Here is a 17,161-nt window from a genome sequence, read left to right as displayed (position 1 = left end):
ATGTTTACCACCTGTAGGTATTTTAACTGAAGGGGCATTGGAGAGCATGGAACACCTGGTAAAATCTCTCCTTTTACCACTCAGAGAGAGTTAAAAGGCTGGGCGACCAATTATCATAATTATTGGAAACCACCCATTCGAATGCTAAGGCTTTAAAGAAGCTGATTCCACTTGACCCCCCAACTTCAAACCTGTCGTACGGTCGGCCACCGGTATCGACCCATCATATTATGGAATTTCCACTACCATTATCACCAACCTCTGTCATACCGGATGTTGCCAACAAAGAGCCCATACAAAAATCAATTAGGGAGATGGGTCCTGAGGGAAGTCTTAATATGTCTAACACCAATAATACAGTACCAAGGAAGGCATCTACTAAAGGTCTGGGCGTAAATCATACTAGGCCTTACATAGAACTACCCCCTGAAGCAGCTCACTATGTCATCATCCTTACCGGGGTTCCAGAGCTGGTAGAAGGGAGCAAAGAAGGTCATTCAAATCTTAAAAATAAAGTCATTCATTGGCTAAGCACTAACAGGCCTCTCTCCCCAAACATAAATGGTGATATAGCCTCTGTTAGGAGGCGAGGTTGGGTGGGGCCACGACCCAAAGACATCAAGGGGGACGATGTCATCATCAATTTTAGAGATCGAAAAGCTGTCACCCACATAGCTGACTGGTGAGAGGAGAGGGTGGTATATCCACACGCGTACTGAGCTAGTTTTACCCCCAATCTTTACTGGCTCAGTCAAACCCACAACCTCCCAATGATTCTTGTGACACTTTTCAAACATATAATCCCCATCCCGGTCCCACAACATTTGGACCTTATTCTTCCAATCTACCATCATCTGTGTCACGATTGCGTTTAAATAGGCCCCCTCTCTACCACCATAGCATACACCCACAGACTCCTTATCATCCTCAATGGTATATTCCCCTAAGCAATCGCTTTAAACCACTGACGGGTCTGGATGATCAAGACTGACAGCTGCTGACTGTTCAGCCAGGGCCGTTGACAAACTTATTTTCTGATCTTCCTGCTTCCCAAGCTGGCCAACAGAACCTCCTATTACCAGTTGGATCACAGAGAGAGCTCGTATATAGCGGATTTTTTCCTGCAGGGATGGCACTAACTTCACCTCAGACAGAAACCTTTAAATCATCAATGGATCTTGGAGATCCTCCTGGTCTCAATACACCTGTATTTTCCCGCTTTGCTGGATCAGGGGGAGATAAAGATCCTTCGTCCCCTGCCATCTCTGATATTACTAATCCACCTTTTTCTTTTCTCTCTTGGAATATTGCGGGTTTGGCAAATAAGGTTTGTCAGCAGCCTTAGCTGGATTTAGTGGCCAACTATAACATCTTATGCCTCCAGGAAACATGGGCTTCAGACGCTATTCATTTACAGGGGTTCCAGACATTTTATACACTGGCACGATTATCCTCACAGGGCAGAAATAAAGGTGGTTTGTCCACGTATGTCTCTGTTACCAGTGAGCTCAAAGTATTAAGGCACTTGTCGGCTGAATACTACCAGATTTTAATATTTAGATGGGGTAACGCCATCAATATGATTTTAATTAATTTTTATAATAATGTCCCTACGAATAACCAGGAAACGGTTATAAATAATTTAATGTCCAGTGTCACTTCCTTAAAGAACCAGTCAGGAGGGGAGACCTTCCTGCTTTGGGTGGGTGACTTTAACTGCAACGTGTGTCAAAATGGCCCGAAGGGCATTTGCGGCCTCGGTGACCATCATGACGATAACCCGAGTCACTTCACTCATTCTAATTTGGGCGATCTCTGAACAATTGGTTGTTCTATTTTAATCTATCCTATATAAACGAGTTGTGCCGCCCATCCATCCAGTTCCAGCCAACCTTTCACGGTAGAGGGTGCAACTCTATAATCGACTTCACCCTCTTGTCAATATCGCATGCCCACTTAATAACGTCATGGGAAACACTCAAAGTCATCTATGGAGATCACTATCCAATCTCTTTCTGTATACGAAATATGGAGCAAGAACAGATGCGGGGGATTAAAAGACTCTCTTATCAGTACCCGATCTCTCTGGCTAGTAGTAATGGTTATATCCTCAAATGGGATAAAGTGGTCCCAGTGAGACTATTAACTAGCTTAATCTTGACATCTAGAGAGGATATTGATATTTGTTTGTCTCCCATGGAAGCGCCATCTAAAATCATGGGATCCTTTTTAAAAATACAAGTGAAACTAAAACAGCTTCACACCAGACAGTTTCGCACAGAACCAAATCAGCCTACTGGCTGGTTAGACAATAGCTGTTCTAAAGCGCTTAAGGCTTTAAAAAGGCACTCCATGCCTCCCCAAAATCGGCGCTGGAGATCCGCCAAGCAAGGAAGCATTACCATCTAGCAACCAAAAACAGAAAAAAAAACCTCTGAAAAAAGAGGCTTGGTCGGCTCTGATCACCGCCTCTAAAGCTAAGGACTTGTCTGCTTTCTGGAAGACGGTCAATGCACCTTACTTCCAGAATAAAGACGCAGCAGTTATAGACATTGCCATCAACGGGAAAACATGGGTTACTAATTTCCAACGCCTCTATGACAATGTTAATTTTCAAGACCTTGATATTCCTCCTTTACCCAATACATCCGAGGAGCCTGGTAGCTCTTCCCCGGGTAACTTTCCACTAGGAATTTCCTTTACTTGTGATGAGGTCATCACGGCACTTAGGGATAGCCCATCGGGCAAAGCACCCGGTCCGGACGGCGTCCCAATCGATGTTTTTAAAGCGGAAATTCACTTTTGGGCTCCGCTGCTAACCATTGTCATGAACAGCGCCAATTTTTTAGGGTTCATACCAACCTGGACACAAGCTATAGTGGTCCCCATTTTCAAAAAAGGAGACAGGCAGGATCCCACCTGCTACCGCCCTATTTCTCTTTTAGACGCTCAAATGAAGGTAGCTGGCCGCATTCTTTTATAACGTATTCAAACATGGGCAGAGAAAGGCGAAATTTTTTCCAGCCTTCAGTATGGGTTTCAACCAGGTAAGGGCACGGTGGAGCAGGGCTTGAACCTCTCACTTGTTATATTTAAGTATACTCAGGCCAAGAAAAGGAATCTTTTTATCACCTTTGTTGACCTGAGTTCAGCCTTCGATTGCGTGGACCATTTTAAATTATGGTCCACGCTTTCTAAATTAGGTATCGACCAACCAATTCTTAATTTCATCAAAGAATTATATAGCGGTGCTGGGGCACGGGTGCGCTTCGGACGACGGGGCGAGTGCTCGTCAAACTTTTCAATTAAGGGGGGAGTGAGACAGGGGTGCATTTTAGCACCCCTACTCTTCACTCTATACATTAACTCTATCGGCGACCATCTTAAAGAGTCACAGTTTGACTACCCGTCGATCAGGGGCAACCCAGTACCACTACTCCTATACGCTGATGATGCGGCTATTCTGTCGCGAACCAGGTTAGGTCTGCAAAGGGCTGTCCAAAAATGTACTACTTATATGACAGAAAAGGGGTTAAAAGTTAATATTGCAAAAACGTATACCATGGCCTGTGGGCATGGTATTAATAAAGCCCCCTGCCCTATATTCCTGGAAGGCAAAAGGATAGAAACAACTGACCAATTTTCCTATCTAGGAATAATGTTCGACAGGAAAGGTAATTGGCACTCAGCAGTAAGAGTCAGAAAATTATTCTTTTCTCGGGCGGTAGGAGCTTTAAAGAATTTTGCGGCTAAAATTGGGCGAAGACCCGTTAGGGAACTGATCACCATCTACAAAGCCAAATGCATCTCCACGGTCACATATGGATCGGGTATATGGGGTATAGAAAATGCAACATCGATTCAATTAATGGAAAACCAATACCTCAGATATCTTTTAGGGGTACCCAAATCAACACCAAATTACCTCACACACATTGAATTAGGCCTACCATATATTTTAGATGCAATTAGAATTGCACCCATATTACTCTGGCATAAGGTCTGGGTCACCCCCGAGACAGCTCTTAACCGCAATCTGATTTCTGACTGTCTCACCCTTGATGGTGTCTCCAATATCAAATGGCTGGCCTATGTGGAAAACATGTTGACTGACATGGGCCATCCAGAGTACTTCTTGAGACCTTCTACTCTGGAGGCAGTCGATAGAAAATCACTAAAAAAATTGGCCCTAAACCACCTAGAAAATAAGAGATGGGCCTTAGAAAAACTTAAACCTTCTGTTCTGGCCTTCAACCGAGGGCCACAATTGTATTTAAAGGGTGACTTGAATTGTTACTCCAGAATGTTATTAAGTCGCTTCAGGTTCGGAACTTTTTTCCGTTTAATAACCTTCCCAGCCTGTAACATTTGGTCGAGGGAGACTCTTATTTGTCCGTGTGATGACACCTCTGCCCAATCGAACATTCACTGTGTTTTTTTCTGTAAATACTACACTGTCCCCAGGGGGGGTTTATTAAACCAATTTTGAAGGCATGGGGACATCGCTCTTGCCGTATAGCCTTCACTAGATTACAAAATTTAGAAAATAATTCTGTGGCTTATGCTGTATCCCGTTTTTTAAAATCTTTGATCAGGTACAGGACATCTATGCAAAATCTATAAAACTATATTTTAAATTTTAATTAACGCATTATTATCCTTGAGACCCGCCGATTGTAACAACTTTGATTTTTAAATGTACTGAACATGTTTTTGCACAACTGTATGTATGCTTTTATGATTTTATCCATGAAAATCGAATAAAGCTTATTTGATTTGATTTGTATGTGTTTATTAAGAGTAAATGCCAACAAAATATATATTTTTTTAAAAATCAGCAGATGATTTTGTTTCAGGAGGTGTGTGATAAATATGGCATATTTCAGCAGCCTAGGAACAGATCCTGAACAGATAGAGGAGTTGATTAAATCAGTTATGTTTGCTGTTTAGTTGGTTGAGGTATGCTGCTAAACTTGGGTCACTAAGTGTGTTAAGTATTTTCACTTTGAGAGCCAGGTTTAGAACCTCCGTGGAGTTCAAAGGTTGGAATAAGGAGAAAGCCGAAAGTAGATGAGAAAGTGGGATGGGATTGTGGGACACCTCTGTGGTACTGATGATGGACTTTGGTGATTTTGGGTTGTAACAATGAGAGGTCTCTGCACTTTTGGGGGCATTTCTGAGGTGCTATGTATGGCCCTAGGACTGGTTAGTTCCCAACAGACAAAGAAGAATGTATTGGACTGAAGAGTGCTTTATTAATGTGTTTATTGAAACGGGGTGTTCTGGCTCTTTTGATAGCTATATGGTAACCTTCCTGATGCCTCCAGCAGCAAAAGTCGGTCCTCTTTGGTCCAAGGCTTAAAGCCATATTTTGTTTAACAGTTAACCTCTTGTTGGATTTGAGGGCAACCTTGGATATTCAGAGTCTGATGGAAACACGGCTGCCAACAACAGATTACAGATTAAGGTAAAGACTGTCAAAAGTGTACTGAGATCACTTGTTGCAGGTTGGTACACTATGGCAGTACAACAGATAGATATACATGCCTCTGTACTTATGTTTCTAAAATGTCCTGTGTGAAATGGGGGCATTGTTTCTATTTCAAGTGGTTGGTTTGTAAGTTAGATTTGAGAGGTGACTGAAAGGAACGATTGATCAGAGCATGGGTGTGGTTATTGGAGAAAATTAGGTATAGGCTGTGCCTTTTTTACAGAAAAATGAAACAGTATTGGAAGTATCACTCATTTATCCATGCAGTAGTACACCAGTATTATTGATTCAGCTTTTAGTGTAAGTGCAGGATAGGAGACGGGTGTATGCTTATCGAGCAAACAGTGCTACCGTTGAAACCATTAATAAACAAATAAACAATAAAAACTCAGCGGGGGTGTTATCAGTGTGTGGTAATAGTTAAGGTAACTGTGCCCAATGCAGGTAGCAAATAAAGATATCCTGTTGTAGGGTTTCACAACAGCATTAGACCTACCTTTGTCCAGCCAGCACTAGGCGGGGAGAAAAAGAGGGTGTGGTGTAACAGTCTGTGCCTTGATGAGTGTATGGGGCCACACACCACATGTTTGAAGATGATAACCTGCATGTTGTTGCTGAGGAGGTCTACAGCACGAATGGGTGGTCTGAGCATACCTGTGGTTATAGGAAAAAAGGAGGTCTAGCGTGTGCCATGATGAGCGTGATGGGATGCACATTAGCTATTTGAAGCTGAGGACCAGCTTGTTGTTGAAACGGTCTGCAGCAGATTTGGCATCTGGGCTACTGACCCACAAGGTAAGTGCTCCACTGTTCATGACTTTACTGTAGATGGTGAGCGAGTTTGAGGAACATATCCAGAAAGGTAGAGTTGTTTTACAAAAGGTGGTATAACGTTTGGCTGCTATGCACTCTAAGAATGGGAAAGTGGTGTAAGGAATAATAATAACCGAGATCTACTCTCTCCTTGCTTCTCCCTTTATTTTTTTCAGAATTCGTTTTTTGGCCTTGATTAAGGCTATTAAAGATGGGAACTGCATTTTCTCTGAACAAGTCTCCGTAAAACAAACTAAATGACATATCCAGTCAGGAGGTCATGAGAATCATGGAAATAACTCATGAATGAACAGGTGTTAATTAGGCCTAGATTCTGATCGAGGTAAATTGTGAGCGAAAGTAGCACTAAGACGAGGTCGGTTTTTGGGCTCTGGAAGGTTATAGCATTAAATCAGGTGGGGATGGTGTATTTGGAATTCTATAGGTATAACAAACTAGCAGGGAAGTGGGGTGTCTGGACACAGGAATCCCGGCAGGTGCTAGACAGAGGGGTTGATGGGAATGCTTGATGGGTGTATGGGTGTATGGAGGTATGGGGGAGAGGGCTCAGCAGGATTTGGTTTGATATTGTTTGCACATTTGAGACTTAGGTAGATCTCTCTGCAGGACAGTGGATTTTTTCGTTAACCTGGATCATGAAAGTTCAATTACTGTTGATAAGTATGGTGAGTTTTCTAGGGCAGCTGTGATACATGCAACATCTAGTCTGTAGCCACCTTAATTTAATGAGAGTTTCCCTGAGGTGAGTTCATATTACAATGTGTCAACCCCTGATAATGTATGCATTGGTTTGGAGAAGAGGTGAGCCTAGGTAATATTAGCCTTTGGACTTGCATAGTTATCTGATATGAGAGTTTGTGGGTTTGATATCAACGCTGCATTTTTCAACTCTCGGGGATCTGTGGTTGGCAGTCTTGTGTTGCACATCTATTTTCTAGAGCTTCGTTTCAGGGCTGGTACCGATGACAGCGCAGCCTTCTTTGAAAATATGTATTTCAGGTGAGTTTGACTTCCTAACATGTTTCCTACTTCCAATCATTTCAGTTCTCCCACCTTCTTTGTGAACAGATATGCATATAATGCTATTAAGTGTTTATATACATACATTAGGATTCCAAGATAGAAAAGGGAAAGCTACTGAACTGTAAAACCGTTTCTCTACCAATGGTACATTCATTAAAATCATAACCTCCCTTCTGGGCCACAGAAAAGGAAGCAGACTTGTGGATTTCGAAGCCAACATTTCGCAGAAAACATTCAAAATGCATTGAAGGGCGAAGAGTCTGTGGATGCCTTAAAGAGACAGTGACTTTTTACCACTATGTGAGGTTGGTTGCTTTGTAGAAACAATTACCTCTTGGTTTTTCTGTTTGAAAAAGGGGAGACATTAAAAGGGTTCAGGCAGCAAAGGCTTTCTATGTTTTAAATCAATTTTTAATTTTCTAATGTTTTTTTGTTATGTATTGTGTTCATATTTATGAAAGGATGTACAACAAAGAAAAAATGTTTTATACTACCCTGTGTTATTTTACTTGGAGATTCCTTTCTCTAGTTTATGAGATCCTGAACGTGGGGGAAGATAGTCTTTTTTACTTTAATGAGGATTCCTTTAATGAAGAACGGCTTTCAGAACTTTCCTTCTTAATCAGATTTCTTTCTTCCTAATTATTGCTAAATAACTGACATTAGAAAACAATGAAAAAGTAATTATGAAAAACAAATTCTTGCAAAGATAATAAATGGGCAAATTAAAAAATATAACTTACGTCCAACCTTTAGGAGCAATCATTGCAGGGACACTCCATCCAGACCCAAATATGTTCAATGACTTAGAAAAACAGTCATTATAGATTAAACCCGTATATATGGAAAATAACCCCATCAACAGAATAATATAGCGTCCTTCAAAGAGCATCTTCACGATCTGTTAATTAATAAAGCAGAGATGTTACTTTAACTCAACAGTTACTTTCTTCAATCTGCATTTTTTTGTATTGCATCCCCACAATATGTTAGATCAAAATATAACAACTGACATTATTTTCAGTTTGGGTTTACAGTCTAATCTCTTGAGAGCTGCACATACTTCAACCACAAACATCAGACAATTAGGAAAACTGCTACTGGCATCATCAAACATTTACTTCTGAGTCATGCTGTAGACCGGCCACAATCATCCACATGCCAAGACCAGGGTGATGGCATTTAGCGTCCCAAGCACATTATTCACTAACAACCTTTAGGACCACACAGAAATTCACAGCCCGTACCTAGGGACCGATTAGGATTGCGGTTTTTCCGCATCCTCCGTGTCGGCGGAAGTGAGGATGCGGAAAAACCGCTGCGGAGCCTTCAAAGACCCCCCACCAGATTAGGATGGCTGGGGGGGTCAGGAAGACTGTCCGCTGCTTTTCCGCGTCGGTCGCCTTCCGACCGCGGCGGAAAAGCTCTAACATGTCTGGCGGTGTCTATCAGACAACGCCAGGCATATTAGGATGTCTGCATGTTTATGCCTTTCCACGGCGGCATTTCCGCCGTGGAAAGGCATACGGACTTTTGTTTGGGGGCCCGTTGCGGGCCCCCAGGGGTGAAGGGGGTGTGGTGGTTGCACATGGGGGGTACCTATGGTACCCCCTGCATTTGCATGCACGAAGCGGCATGCACCGCGCAGTGTCTGCCGCTTTGTGCATGCAAATGCGAAGCATGCATATTTAACCTTGCGGCGGGTGCTGCTTCAAGCAGCACTCGCCGCAATTTTAAATATGAGGATGTGACCGCCAGGGTGGCGGTCACATCCTAATTGCACTGGAGGGAACGCCGCAGCCCCTGCGGACGTTCCCTCCACCACCGGGGTCGTGGACGGACGCAGGTCCGTCCGCGAACCTAATCGGCGCCTAAATTTGTACATTTTGGTGGAATGGAGCTAAATTTTAACATGTGACCCAATGAAGCGTGCGGTTTCTCAGAAGGCTTTCCTGCTTCTTACCCCAGTGTGCTGCTTTACAGCTATTTCTCCTACTGCGGTTTGAGAAACAAATTATTTGTTTTGTTGCAATTCATTTACTCTTTACAAAGAGCATGAAACAATGGATTTGAATGTGGCCCACAGAAATTATTAGTGGTTGTATACATTCTAAAATTGAGACTATTGCCGTCAATGCTTTCTTTTAAATAGTCTGCTGATCAGCACCAAGGTCCTGTGCTAGTACGAAAGCCATTTCAAAATAATCAATCTTCCCTCACCTTGCAGGAACCATTCAGATTCGTGCACATGTGGACCATGAATGGCCAAGTGTAAGAAGCTGGCTCAGTATATACTATACCAAAGTAAGGTATAGTGTGCACAGAGTCCAGTGGAACCTCAAAGGTAGCAGAGGTAAAAGTATATAATAGTTTACTCTCTATTTGTGGCAATGTGGGCGAGCAGTAATCTTTATCAGAGGGTGGTGTGAAGAATGTATTGTCCACGCTCAGGCAAGAATTTATTTCACACACTCAAAGACTGAACTCAGACTAATTTGTTTATATAAAAATATTATTTAGTTGCATTTTATTTTTTAGAACCAAGCCAGGCCTGGTACAACTAAGCATAATACTACTTTGCAAGAATTATGCAGTTTAAATGCGGTTTGAATGCAGTTGAATGCAATTGGATTGGTTACAGGTAAGTCATTTGTTTATAAAGCAGTTTGAATTACTTTTTAAGGTACTTTCTCTACTCAGTGTGATATGCCTAGATATCACACTTGGACATTTCCTAGAGACAAGGTAAATAAATCAGTTTTTGTACATTTGCAGTTTCTTAAGTTTTTATACAAACCAACTCCACATTTTTCACAAGAAAGCTGTCAATACAGTCCAATGGGGGAAAACAACGATATCGACTTAACAGTAAGTACTTGGGTTTGGGAGTTGGTTTTCTGGGGTTAGAACCAGGGTTCCCCCAGGGTCAAGAATGCACTCTCAAAGCAACCCCAGCGGCACTAGGGTAGCCGGGTGCAGAGTGCTGAGGCCCAATGTTATCCAATGGGGGATAGGGAGCCTTTGGTTGGTGGCTGCTCACGAGCAGGCCACATGGCTGTGGGAGCAAAGCTCCTGGACTTAAGCTTAGGGCAAAGGGAGATCCAAGTTAGCACACAAGGTGCGCCCACAGAGGCACAGTGGGCCGCTGGGTGCAGCGTGCTGTTTTGGCGTCGGGTGCCCTTTTGTTTTCAATGGGGATTGCTGGTTTTGTTTTTTGACTGCAGGCTCGGCCCAGGAAGACTTCTGGGAGGAACCAACAGCTGGACATGTAAGTTGGAGGGCTCAGGGAAGTAGTTGCACCTCAGGTTCTCTTCTCCAGGGCGGAGAGTGGCCAGATGCCGGGGTGCCTTTTGAAATCGGATTGCACCTTACTGGGCCACTCCCGGTATGGGCCTATCACCGTGCAGAGGCTGCAGGCGACAGGGAGTCCTGAAGGGGTCAACTCATGGTGGACTTGGACTCTGGAGCGCAGGGGGACCTTGCTGGGACTGGTGGACCACTCGGGCCATAGGCATCGGGTGCAGTTATGGTTTCAGGTGTTGTCTTTCTTTGGTTATTCTTTTGAACAGAGCTGCTGTTCATAGGAGATCCAGGCTTTGTTGAAGGCAGTCAGTCCTCCCAAGGGTTCTGGAGGTTGCTGGTTGAAGGACAAGGTGACTTTTGGAGCAGGGTCTCTGGAAATTGCAGATGGGCCGGTAGGGCTGGTCAGTTATTCTCTGCAGTGTCCTCTGCTTGGCGTCTTCTTTCGCCCTTCTTGGTTCAGGGTAGCCCCCTAAATACTGTATTTAGTGGGCATTTTAGGGATCTCGAGGTCAGTAGCCAATGGGCTACTGACCTTATGGTGACTACACCATTGGTGTGCTCAGCCCACATGGGGAGTGGGCACAATCCCTAATCTTGATTGGAGAGTGGGCGAAGAGAGGGCTTCACCTCACCTCTCCCACCTGAGGGGTGGGGTTGGCAGAGGTGTGCACACCTCCTGGGCTGCTCCAATTTTTCCTGCCTGTCTTTCCACTGAAAAGGAGGAGAGACAGGAAGGGGGCCTGCTCCAGATAGCAGGAGATGCTGGGAGTCGTGTTACAAAGGCGGCAAGGCCTTTGACGCTCTCCTGCAACAGATGGCTCTTCCAGACCTGGGGGAGGTGTGAACACCTCAGCCCAGGAAAGGATTTGTTTCTGGGCTCAGGGAGGGAAAGATCCCACCCCAAGGGTCCAGAAACATGTCTTGTGGTGTCAGGCTGGCATTTACCAGTTAGGGAACCCACCACTGGTTGTTTTTCAGGGGGCATCTCTAAGATGCCCACTGAGTGCATGGTATAATATATCCCACACTGGCATCAGTGTGAGTTTATTATGCTGAGAGGTTTGCTACCAAACTTTCCAGAATTCTGTAAAGACATTATGGTGCTGTGGAGTTAGTAATGACAAACTCACAGACCATATACTTTTAATGGCTTTACTGCACTTACAATGTCAAAGAATTGACTTAGACACTGTAGGGGTACAGTGCTTATTCAACTGTACCCTCACCAGTGGTATAATGCACCCAGACAGAGGGGTGTTTTACCTATACCATAGGAGATGGGTTGCAGGCATGGCCCACAGGACTGTGTGCCATGTCGACTCTTCACTTTTCTCTGCACCAAAACATGCAGCCTGTAATGGCAGTGGGTGTGTTGAGGTACAGAACCTCCAAGGGTGGCACAATATGTGCTGCAGCCCTTAAGAGGCCTTCGTTGGTCACAGTACCCATGGTACCTTTCACTAGGGACTTACATGTGGTCAGAGAGGTGCCAATTGGGGTACAAAGCTACAGTTTTGGGAAAGAACACAGGCCCTGGGAACCTGATTAGCAGGGACCCAGGGCACATCAAGTCAAAGTGTATTAGAAATCTGGCAAAAAGTGGGGGGGTTACTACAACAGAAACCCAATTTCTTACACCAAGTGTGCAGCAATATAAACTGTAAAGGTGTCAAGTAATCTAGAACTAGGAAAGTCGAGATGAAGTTTCAGAATTAAAAAACATGCAGCATAGATACTGACATACTGCACATTGATCAGAGTCTTTTAGAGGTCACAAGGCCTTCCCCCCCAAGCTATCAATCTGAAATTATATAAAACAGGTCAGTGCCTACCTGATCCCAAACGTACATAGTCACCCGCACAGTTTGAGTATCTTACCTCATCTTGTGATCGTTTAAGGCTGCGCTTGTTCTCGTACAGGACCATCCACAGTGCAAACAGTGTCATTAGTAGGCCATGCCCGCAATCCCCAAACATGACAGCATAGAGGAAGGGGAAAGTGACGATTGTATAGGGAGCTGCAAAAGGCAAGCACATAGCAAAATACTGTTTTTACTTTGCTGATTTGTTATTCATTCGCAATTCGCACCAGGCACAAAGTATTTCGTGCACGAAAGTGGAGCCCATTAGTGCAAAGAACAAGTTACTTAACTTCAGTATTACCATATCTGGAAAAGGTTCCTTACCTCCAAATATTCCAGAGGCGTCACCCTGGATCCAGAAAATCTTAATCAGCACCTCTACATGCCAACGTGGATCCGATCGGAGTCACCGATTGGCGTACAGATGTACTCCTCAAGAATTTCCTGCTAGTCTGACGCTTGGGGACATTCAAAGGTAAGAAATCTGAGGCTAGAAGCCTCTGTCAGATATGCACATATTGCTTCTTTATCTCTCAGGTCTGCAAGTGTAAGTGCATACCCACACATTTGTAATTAAGTGGTCCTTCAGACATCACTTTACAATTAGTTTCTCATTGAGGAGAGTACAAGCCTTTCCACACAGTGAATTGGGGAGGAACCACCCAAATAATTAATCTGTCTGAGTGCAGGGGATGGGGATGTGTATATGAGGGGGGAAACAATGTTCCTTAAAGTGCAGACACATTTGTATTGAATTTACCCCTGCAAAGGTTTGCACCTGGTAGAAATTCTGTTTGCTTAAATATCACACACTAGGGTAGTCCTAAAAATCTTTTCTATGTACTCTTTATGAATCATTTGAAAATATGGAATTTGCTCCTAATGTAAATACAGCTATGGGAGAAAAAGTAACGACTTTTCCGTACTAGCCCTGGGTGAATTTGGCCCACTAGCAAGAGGTGCTTTGCGGCATTTAAGCATATCCCCAACTGTATGGTGAAAACTGAGTCAAGCTTTCTTTGACTAAGTTCTGAGACAGCAGTGTTATCACACTAAAGAAACTACATCATGCCAAACCTACTTTCAGGTGGAGCTGTGAGCATTTTTAATCATGCCATTAAACACCAGTGGGGTGGCTTTTACATTCAATAGTGTTTTGCAGATCTATGTACGGAGAACCTGTTACAAAGGCAAACACAAAACCATTTTAAAAAGGTATTGTAGAATAGGAATGGGGGGGGGGTAGTAAGAATAGTGGACAATGAATGTCTGGAACTCCTGCAATATCTATGGGGATTGGAAGATATGTTGTGCCAGGTAGATCAGTAGCATCAGAAAATTCTAAATTCCTAAATGGCCGATTATCAGATAATAGTAACAGTGCTGATTTATAACGCATACTGAGATGTACTTTGTGATAATACCAGTGCAATCGCTGCTCAACTTCTTTATGTAAAAAGTGCAGTGGGCATAATTTAGTAGGTGGAAATCACTCTCTCAATAAGTAATAGCCACACTTAATGCAGTTACTAGTACAATATGGAGAACATTTCTCAATTACAGCACACAATCAGATAACTAACAATTGGTTTGACCCACATACAGTTTACTGCAGGGACATCTGAAGACATATATAGCATTTTTAGTATTACAATTAGAGAATGCATTGAGGGTAACACTTATGTTGCAGCCCACTATCATCTTTGTGTGGGCAGTAAATTCACAAACAGTGCATCCTCCGCATCTGCTGTGTCCCAACACTGTGGGGAGTAAATTGTATGTGGGTCAACCCACCCAATTGGTCAATCAACAGATCGCTCGGCACTGGAGTAGGATCAGATGTCAAGTGGATGGAGTACCATTGGTTCGTCACTTTGAGGAAATGGAACACTGAGAATGATATTTACTGGCAAGTTGCAGAAGTGACAGCACAGGATAGTCTTGGTGGCAACATCAAGCACATCTTAGACAGAAAAGAATGCAAATGGAAGGACTTACTCAAAAGCACACATACATGCCTAAACACCATCAATGATATGCTAAGGCTTGCTCTACTTACCTGAACCAATTGTGGTTTTGTAGTTTTACAGTATTGACCTCACTAATATATAGGTCTACCATCTTTACTTAGAAGTTGCAGTACATCTTAGACGCTTACAGGGTCATCTACAACTTGGTAGGTTACAATGAACTACAGTGATTGTTGATTTACTATTCTTCAACACTAAGTATATTTCTACTAATCACCACTGACCTCCTTTCTTGAATTAGGGTTGATATTGATCAAGACATTGAATGACATTGTTCATATAAGCATTATTCATACACCTCACGATGTGTGAGTGGTAGTAATTATCACCTTGGTGACACAGGGACATTGATTGACTTATACCCAGTTGGTTAATTACTTGCAAGTTTTAAAATGTTTTCGATGGATTCAGATAATCCAAATTTGAAAGGACCAGCCTGCATCACTGAATAACCGAACAAATACAGACATCTGATCATCCAATATGTGCCAATAGTTAATACCAGAATTTGAATCATGCATGTGAAGGGGCTCCCTGTAGTTATAGCAGTAATAGACGTATGACGTTTAGAGTGCACTCCACAGTTGTTGTATCCCTTACTAACACTTTAGATTATCGACACCCAAAATGGCGGGTTTGGTTAGCATTACACGTTAGCATTACACGCTTGTAGACAGGTCAATGTAGGTAAGCCAGCCACACCGGCAGCGTTCTTTTGATGCAGGAGAGACAGCGATTTCAGCTTTTGTGGGATAGCGTGCCTAGCAGGAGTCTCCTATTTTGTGAGTAAGTGGATGCGTTGAACAGTGATTATAACTGTATTGATGGTGCAGAAGTTTGCTACAATGTTTTTTTTATTATTGCTTTGGTCCTCACCTTCACAATTGTGTGCTCGATTGTTGGAGACTGTAAATAGATTGACGGTGTTTCTGAGTGTTTCCACCTACACAGAAGAAGGTCTTGGACAAACCCTTCCGATCTCTGCTTGGAAACAGGTCGGGAGCTTCCACGGCACATTATGATAGCATGGGTAAGCAACTTGGGTTATTACGGAGGGGCGTGGCCTAAGCCCATCATGGCTGCTTGGAGATGAAGCTCTGTGGTAGCCCATCACCATGACAACCAAGCGCGGTACTCCTCTGCACCAAAACCAGCTGGAAAACCCCTCTCCCGACATCGTAGCAATGGGTGCATCTGCCGCTGTGAGCACCGTTCCCACTAACTGCTCTGGTGCCGTGTAATCAACTTAAAATCTGCCAGGTGATTGCGCCTCAAAATGGCGCCTGGGGCGTAGCAGACTTGCTTTTGTATACTACTGAGCTGGGGCAGCGTAATCAGGAGCGGGCCCCTGGGAGACTGCATTGGAGAAGCAGTGAGTCCCAGAGCTGTCCCTTTTGCATCCCCGGTGCGCAGAAAAGTGATCCGACTGTGGCTGCAGGGATGTGGCTTCCTGAAAACGGCACATATAGAGCAGCAGCGGCGAAATCCTGCGGACCAGGACGAAGCAGCAGTGATAGAATCTTTTGTCATCCGCACCGGGAGGGAATGGTGTTGTAGGACGGACCCCCACAATGCCCAGACATGCAACAAGGCTCCAAAGTGGCCCGCCTGACTCTAAAATGGCAGCCAGTGAGACATCCGTGACAGGGGAGGACTGAACACCAGAGGGAAGACACAGTCTAGGTTATAAAGGGAAATGGGAGATAAAAGGCAGCAAGACCTTAACATTCAAAGCTGGGTCTCGAAACGTGAAGTCCTCCCCTGGTTTCCTCCGGGGGCTGCTCGAACTGTGGGCCTCCCTCCTAGGGTGGAGTTCTGCCTGTCTGGAACGGTATTCCCCGTTCTCAGGCGTGACACATTTCCTCATTTAAAGGATCTCTTCAATCCTCTGGTATAGTGCTCTGATACCTCTGGGTCCAGCCAGCGTCCGCTCTGTTCATCATGCCGATCCTCTGCTTAGTTTGCACCCCCCTTTCATCAGGATTATAGAAAATTGTGGGGATCCCCTGAATTCGTACATCAAGGACTCACCCCCCCCTGCCTGACCTCAAGATGGTCGCCTCAGTCATTTACTCTATGAACTCTCTATCGACAGCTGAGACCCAGACATTTTGACTAATGCCCGGAGGAGCTACCTCACGAGCTAAAGGGGAGATGGGCTATGGATTTCCTCGTTGGCCATCGCCTACCCAGCCGGTCCTTGGACAAACTCTCCTGCGTCTCTCCTGACCTCCTCTCCCTCCTCCCTACACTCTACTCTTCTCTTCTTTCCTGCTATTGACCCCTGCCCTCGCACGTCCTTCTTATAGTTTCCACCCTGTTTTATCCACTGGACTTGCTTATGTGAATTTTCCCTCGTCAGTTGAGACCTAGCTATTTGACTGATGCCTGATGGAGCTACCTTGTTTAGTTAATGAGGAGACGGGCTGTGAATTCCCTCCTCGGACGTCACCTACCCAGTCCGTCTTTGGGCAGATTTCCCTTAGTCTCTCCTGCCTTCTTTTCCCTCATCTCCCCCATTCACACCTCCCCATCCTCCCCTCCTCCCTACTTCTTTCACTTTTCTTTCCTATTTCAATGTGTTGCGCATTTTTGACGTAATGTGTAATTGTTATCAT

At 44.1% G+C, this 17,161-nt stretch overlaps 1 protein-coding gene across 1 annotated transcript in view; it reads right to left on the bottom strand.

Annotated features, from left to right (window-relative positions):
* Window positions 1-17,161, bottom strand: part of ATP6V0A2 (ATPase H+ transporting V0 subunit a2) — a 420,906-nt gene that overhangs the window by 191,485 nt on the left and 212,260 nt on the right. The window contains exons 11-12 of the mRNA XM_078667621.1: window positions 12,530-12,669; window positions 8,092-8,249 (exon numbers count right to left, since the gene is read on the bottom strand). Of these exons, the coding sequence (XP_078523747.1) occupies window positions 8,092-8,249; window positions 12,530-12,669 (298 nt within the window). The remainder of the gene's footprint in view (window positions 1-8,091; window positions 8,250-12,529; window positions 12,670-17,161) is intronic.

The sequence above is a fragment of the Lissotriton helveticus genome, chromosome 11 (assembly GCF_964261635.1).
Source record: "Lissotriton helveticus chromosome 11, aLisHel1.1, whole genome shotgun sequence".
Classification (NCBI taxonomy): domain Eukaryota; kingdom Metazoa; phylum Chordata; class Amphibia; order Caudata; family Salamandridae; genus Lissotriton; species Lissotriton helveticus.
Note: the sequence above shows the minus strand (reverse complement) of the source record. Positions and strands in the feature narration are given on the sequence as shown.